This window comes from Arachis hypogaea, chromosome 1, assembly GCF_003086295.3.
Source record: "Arachis hypogaea cultivar Tifrunner chromosome 1, arahy.Tifrunner.gnm2.J5K5, whole genome shotgun sequence".
NCBI lineage: Eukaryota > Viridiplantae > Streptophyta > Magnoliopsida > Fabales > Fabaceae > Arachis > Arachis hypogaea.
In genome coordinates, this window is record NC_092036.1 from 7710757 (window position 1) to 7718242 (window position 7486).

At 25.6% G+C, this 7486-nt stretch overlaps 1 protein-coding gene across 1 annotated transcript; it reads right to left on the bottom strand.

Annotated features, from left to right (window-relative positions):
* Positions 1–2556: 2556 nt before the first annotated feature.
* Positions 2557–6846, bottom strand: LOC112793934 (expansin-A8). Its single transcript, XM_025836255.3, has 3 exons — positions 5936–6846; positions 5087–5399; positions 2557–3413 (listed from the first exon to the last, which is right to left on the bottom strand). The coding sequence occupies exons 1-3, from the start codon at positions 6198–6200 to the stop codon at positions 3110–3112; spliced, it is 882 nt and encodes a 293-aa protein (XP_025692040.2). The 5' UTR covers positions 6201–6846; the 3' UTR covers positions 2557–3109.
* Positions 6847–7486: the final 640 nt, after the last annotated feature.

Sequence of the window (7486 nt, forward strand, 5' to 3'; positions counted from 1 at the left end):
ATTTTCTGAGAAATAAATAAATTCGGCTAAAAAAATTTGTAGAAAACCTTCGTGATATAATTAACGAGGTTCTAAAAATTGAATTAATCATTGGAGTTAAAAAATTTAAAATTTAAAAATTTAACTGAAATTAAATTAGATAAATAAAATAATATATTTATATGTATAATATTTTTTGTATTTTATTTTAGTAAATCGATCAATTATTAAAAAATCGAATCATTTGACTGATTTATTTATTTTTAACTGATTTTTTTCAATTTTTAATAATTCGTTCATAACTAATTTTTATTCTTGTTTTGTCGATTTTTAACAAATCGATAGTTGTTGACAATGATAAAAAAGAAAGAACCAAGCTTTGCAGAAATTTCAAATGAACAATAAAACTTAAATGACTTGAATAAAAGGTAAATAAAATTACAGAAAAGAAAAGTGTTTAAAAAAATAAATAGCAAATTAAAAGGTAAAGACTAAAAAGGGTAAAAGTTGCTGAATTTAAAGAAAAGAAAAAGGACATTGCAAGGAAGATAAATTGCATGAAAAAAAAAAGTTATAGGGAATTTAAATAAAAAGTAAAGACATGGAAGGAACGTGTGAGTGTTTTCTCTGAAAAGATTACAACATCTATTCCTTCGAGTATTCTCCTATTTATAAGACCAATCCGATTGAAATGTAACTTCCACGTACATTAATCAATGAGTAACCGTTCTCGCTCTTTAAGTAGTGTTTGTAACTGCCACCAACTATCTTCACCTATCAACTTCCTTCGATTGCTTCACTCTCTTTATGAGTCCTAGTTGATCAACATTCTTTCCTTCATCGATTGACCATCCTCGATAACTCCATCTCGAAGTTCACAACTTGTTATTTTTTTGACTAACAAATTACATTGCTGACCTCTTTTTTTACACAGTTAATCACAATCGAATCTGCCACTTCGACTTCTATATTTGTATTAATCGATTAATAGAAAGTACATAATAGAATATATAATTAGCTTTAATCCAAAGTTAATTGTATCATATATTTGAAGGTTGATCAAAATATTATTTTAATATTTGACAATAATCAAAATCTAAACTTATTAAATATTAATTTGTTAAAAAATTCAATAACATTTTTATCAAAAATTTTATTTTTTGATATAACAATTCTAAAGCGATTGGTCTTGTAACCAATTTTCAGTTAACGTGGCTTGCTCGATTCATTTCCCAAAATCATGACAATTAAGGTAAGGAAAAGTTTAGGGACTAGCAACTTTGTTAAATTCTGGCCACCATATAACCAGCAAAGAAAAGTGAATTATTGGATAAAATCTCACACCAATCTCACACCATTAAAATCATCATTGATGACTATTTGATGGCTATAACTCACAATAGTTGCTGCCCCTAGCATTCCTCTTAAGGTAAATAAACTTGTTGACATAAGCACTTTACATGTGGACTCAACCTATCTAGTTACAATTTATATCAAGATATATTAATTTTAAGAATCAATATAGCAGCCTTATTGTTGGAGAAGTTAGAGCACTACTCAATTAGTACATTCTTTTCATACAAATAAAATCTAAAAAGATAAAATATGAAGTTGTCATGATGAAGAAACATAAATAGGAGAGGACTAAGACGTTGTAACAAACATGTGCTCCTTATTATTATTGTATTAATTGAATAGGTTTAGCCCAAAGAAGTGATGCATATATAGGTTGAAGCTCAGCACAAACAACAAGGTACACACACATACAACTCAACTACACAAGCCTAACTTCTCATTCATTTACACCGAAATTGAAACTCTAGGCACACGTAACAATTTATTAGCACCACCTATCACATGATACATAAACTTTTAGGTGATGTATCATATGATTATATATATCTTTTGTTTACTCTATTTACTATTTCGTTAAGTATAAACAAAATAATCTAAATTATGTATTATTATATTAATAAAAATAATTATTTTATACATTTACTATGTGAATAATTATTCAATAAAATAAAAAAACTCTTAATATTTAACTTATCTTACTAATATATATTTATATATAAAGACTATTTTAGTATGTCTATATTATGATCACTATGATATTTTAAAATTTAAAAAGTGTTGCTAAATTTAAAATAACACTTTTTATTATTTAACAATATCTTTTTAAATGTTAAAAATATGTTACCAAAATATGAAAAAAGTGTAATTTTAATTTTAATAACACTTATAGAGCTACCATAGTCGCATAAACATAGACATATTAAAATTCACCTATATATAAATATATTTATTTTATTAATTAAATTTCAATCCAACATAAGTTTTACATTTATGAAATCATCAACAATAATTGTGTTTGATGAATCAGGTTATTAAGTTATCTATATATATTATTAGATCATTTGAATATAGTCTCTTTTTTCTAGATGAATGAAATGTAATACAAGATACATTTTAATTAGATGTTCTATAATAATAGTCAATGAATCATTTTATATTCTAAGAATATCCAAAATTTGACATAGTAAAATAATCATAAGTTTTCATAATAAGAAATACTAGTATCAAATAAGACACATAATTAAATTAAATTTTGAAATCTCTTTGCTACAAATAAAACAAGCAAAAGATACATCTCTTAAAGGAAGAGTATCACAATACTCAAATTACATATAAACTCTTCACATATATAACATCCATATCTTATATATGAGAAAGAGACCAGCGGGTGCTATATGAACACCTCAGCTATTTTTGCAGACCAATAAAATAAAAACACTGGCCTTTCATAATCCCAATTACAAACTTATATATATGAATTAATTCCTCTAATGACATTCTTTTGGGTATGTCATTAAGGAACTTAATTTAGGAAACAAATTTTATATACTTATTTTAGCTTGTAAATACATATTTTTTATTTTTAGATATAGGATATAAAATTCATTTTATGTGAATTGAATATCTCATCTAAAAATTAAAAACATGTGTTAATTTAATTTACGAGACAAAAATAAGTATAAATAATATATTTCCTTAAATCGTTAAGTATAGAAACTTCTTGTTTTTTTTTTAATTTTTTTTACTAGACTAAACCCAAATTGAAAAAAAAAATCTAGAATTGGCTTCCTTGGAAGGTTTGACCAAACTGCCAATTAGATGGTGCCACGTTGAAGCTTGTGACAGTTCTACCGTCACTGGCGGTGACTTGGAATGAGAGGGTTTGACCATTGAGGTAAGAGTTGCTTTGCCAATTTTGCCCCCAGTTTCTTGACATTGATTGCCACCCAGTTCTTGATCCTTTGATGGAAACTGAATGAACATCACCAGCACCTCCAACGTTTGTTACCAAAACTAGGTTGAAGTAAGAGTGGCCATTGATGGTGAATCTTATTCCTCCCTTCTTCATGCAAGGAACTCTATAGTCATAGTCATCACAAAATGATACTAAAGATTAGTTAGGTATGAGGGTAATAATGTATTTAAAAACTAAATATAGATTTTAAAATAAAATATATTTTTTGTCTTTAAAATTTGATAAAATTTTAAAAATACTTCTAAGTTTTTTTTGTTTTAATTTTTTTTTTAAATTTTCGATTTATATCAAATATATCTCTGACAGCTAATTTTTAAAAAAATTTAGAATCAATCTAATAACAATTTCATAAGAACAACCTTTGATATAAATAAATCAAGCATAATTTTTATGTATTTTTGTTAGATTAGTGCTAAGATTTCTAAAAAATCAGCCGCAAAGAGTATATTCGATGTGAATAAAAAAATTAAAACAAAATAAAATTTAAAGATATTTTTTAAATTTTCGCTAAACTCCAAACAAAAAAAATTTACTTTATCCTAAATTTTATTAGATTTTGAAATAGTTTTACATTGAAATTCAATTGAATATTTATTTATATTTGTGATTTTTTTTATAATAAGTGACTATAATTAAGAAAAACATTTTCACTAATATGATAAATTGATAATATTCGAATAAATATTTTTGTAAAACTTTTTTTATACATTGACTGTGTGTAAATTAAATTTGTTAGCTAAGAAATTATCCTATTCCTACCTTTTTAACTCAACATCAATTTTATGGTACCAAAGTTGGAACTAACTGTAGACAAGGTAGAAACTAAACTACACTAGTTTCCCTATGGTCATTAATAGGTCATGTTGTATTGGTACAAGATAATTTTATGGTACAAAATAATTCCTCCATCAACCTATAAGTTTCTCCTTTTTAAATGTTTTTATACCATGATTAATAATTATATTATTAACTATATATGATCAAATATACCATAAATATGAGAAATTATATTAAATTATCATCTCTTTCTTCATTTTGTCTCACAGACTGAAAATCCGCATAAACGGAAAAAAATAATAATCAATAATATTATATTTTCAAATGACATAATATTTTTTAAAAGAAAAAAATAAAAAAAAAGTTTCTAACAATTATGAATGAAAAGAATTTAGATAAGAAATACTATCATTTATAAAAAAATGTACACAAAAAATCAACTGCCAATATAAAATACATGTTATGTGCATATAAATAGTATTCTTTACAAAAATATTGCTAATAGTGGTTCTAAACGTACTTCTTAATATTATTTATAAGGAAAAGTATATGAAACCAACTAATAATCAGTCAAGAATGAAACAATATAATTAATTATAATTAGTTTTATTAATTTATAATTTAATTTGTTTGTTAAATTATTGTTGACTACGTTAGTGTTACGAGAGAATCACGGAACATATGCTTTGATCATTCATTAGTTGATTCCATATAATTAATTATGTTTTATTAATGCGTAACACATGAAACATAGAAATTATATCCAAAACCATCCAATTTATAAGAAAAAGAAACATCCGTGTGCCTATTAGTAGCAACATCCGGTTACTAGTTGGCTGATTCTTGACTTATATAAAGTTGGTTCCTAGCATTGTTGTATTTATAATGAAAAACTTGGAAGTTTTTTTGTTGAATAAAGATTAACACATTTGTATTTACTAGTAAGGGAATTAATGAAAGCTTAATTAAGAGCATAAGATAATTTGCACACTAACAAACCTTCTAAAAGCAACAGGCACAATTCCAGCCCTATATTCAGCAATTTGCAAGAATGCTGGCTCAGCCATGTCAAAGTGCTGCAAAGGAGGGTTGCACCAACCACCATTGTTGTTGGGCAGAGCCGGGTTCGGCGGGCAGAAGTTGGTGGCCGTGACAATGATCGAACCCGGCTTGCACCATCTTGGGTCATCATTACACTTCATCTCATAGCATGATCCACAGCTTAGTCCATTGTTGAACAAAGCAGTGCTTAATGCTGCTGTGTTCGTTCCATAACCTTGGCTATACAAATTCCCATATCCACAAGCACCTCCTATATAAAAAAATATATATATATATATTTAAATAAAATTATGTCAACGTATATTGAAAAGTGAATATATTTAAATAAAATTATGTCAACATATATTGGTTTTTTTAATAAATTCAAATTTTTTTAAAAATAATTGATTTTAAAAAATAGAAAATAGAATAAATAAAAAATTTACTAATGTATTAGGAAATAACATTTCACTGTATTATCTATAATAATTTTTTTCTAATAATAAGCACAGAAAAATATTAAAAATATAATTGTTTACGTAATTTTTTATTAGTTTAAATTTTTAAGATAAATAATTTTTTAATATAATATCAAAACTTCTATAACCAAAAAGGTTTAAAATTTGATTCTTTATCTCAAAAAAAGAAAAAAGAATGTGAAAGAACATGTTAAAATTATTTAGGTGCATCTTTTTATCTGATTAAACTTTTGAGATAAACGATTTTATAACAAACAAAACATGGTTTACAAACTATTATTCAAATATACTAAGAAAAAAAGAAAAGAAAGAGAAGATAAAAACTGACCCATTGTGCCAGAGGCATCACCACCACCATAGAAAGTGGCATGAGCACTCTCCCAACCACCATAGTCAGCTGTGGCACCTTGCATGATAATCATATCAATAGAGAGAACAATGAGAAGAATCATTAGAGCCATTGAAAACTCTTGCTGTGGCATTCTCCTTTGTTCTAAGCCTTTGGCAAGAAACAGGGGAAGGTTCAAATTGTTGTTCCTTTCCTCTGCTCTGAGTTCTAATGTATATGAGGGACCCCTATTTATAAGTAACATTTTTTTGATAGTTTAACATGTATTTAAGTTTGGGCGCCTTTTTTTCATTTTTTCTTTTAACAACTTTTGTGTTGGAAAATTTCCTCATTATTTTTTAATTGTGTTTGAGTTTGCAGAAAAAGCAAAAAAAAAATTAAATAAAAAATACAAGACAAAGTTCTTAAGACTTAAAATTAATAATGAATTCATCTTGTATAATTTTTTAATAGGACAAATTTATCTACTACCATAAAAAGTTGATATATTTTTTTTTTCTAATATGTGTGTAAATAACTAATTCGTCATATAAATCCTAAAGAACTAATTGAGGTTAATTTTTTAAAAAATGGACAAACATGGTGTGTTATCCACTATTATGAGTAGGTTAAGTTTTATTTTTTAATGTATAAATAAAAAAATTTAATGGTAAAATTTTACAAGTATATAAATTAGAGGGTCAAATTTATAATTTTAAAATGATAAAAAATTATAAAATCACATCTAACTCTTAAGTTTTTTATTTTAAAATAATAAAAAAATGTACAAACACAATTATGACCTTCAAATTTCTAATTTTTAAAATATAAAAAATTCAGAAACACAAATTTAATTCTTAAACATTTTATACTCAAATATGACTCTTAGATTTTTTTTTCAATTATCCTCCACAATTTCGTGATACACTCCTCACTTTTATAATACAATAAAACTCACATTCTTCTCTAATATTAAAAATAAAAAGCGGCTCATTGGTGTCATAATTTACATAGTTAAAAACTTCAAATATGATTTTTTTTTAAAATAAATGAAGTGGAAACTTTTTTCTTCTTTTTATTCCAAAAAGCCGTGGAAGAAGTGAACAAGTGCACATGCGGTGGTTCTAGTTGGTGTTTTCAACCGCTAAGGTGGTGGGCCATGCGCCCCCCCCCCCCCCCCACATGCATCTTCAACCATATTTCTTCCCATCGTTCTTAATATGCCAACATTATATTTTAATTTTTTATTTGTGTTATCCTGCTACTCTTAATCCTTTTTATATATAAATATGATATTAAGAATAAATTTGAAATTAATCAAGAATCCAAGAGAATAAGTATCAAAATATTTTATTTTATAAATTAAATATAATGAAGGGCATTTAAAAAAAATTGGACACTAAACTATTCAAATATCTCTTTTATATAATAGATCAAAAAAGTTAAATACTAAAGATTAAAATTATTCTTTAATAAACTTTAGAGGTAAAAACTCGCATGCAGTTATTTTTATGTAAAGTTGATATTTGAGAATCGTTAGATGATTTAATA

Excerpts from the sequence above, each read along its gene's own strand:
- LOC112793934 (XM_025836255.3), bottom strand. The coding sequence starts at position 6,200 with ATGTTACTTATAAATAGGGGTCCCTCATATACATTAGAACTCAGAGCA. Across the intron at positions 5,400-5,935 it reads TGATGCCTCTGGCACAATGG|GAGGTGCTTGTGGATATGGG; the intron begins GTCAGTTTTTAT and ends TTTTTTATATAG. Across the intron at positions 3,414-5,086 it reads GTGCCTGTTGCTTTTAGAAG|AGTTCCTTGCATGAAGAAGG; the intron begins GTTTGTTAGTGT and ends CTATGACTATAG.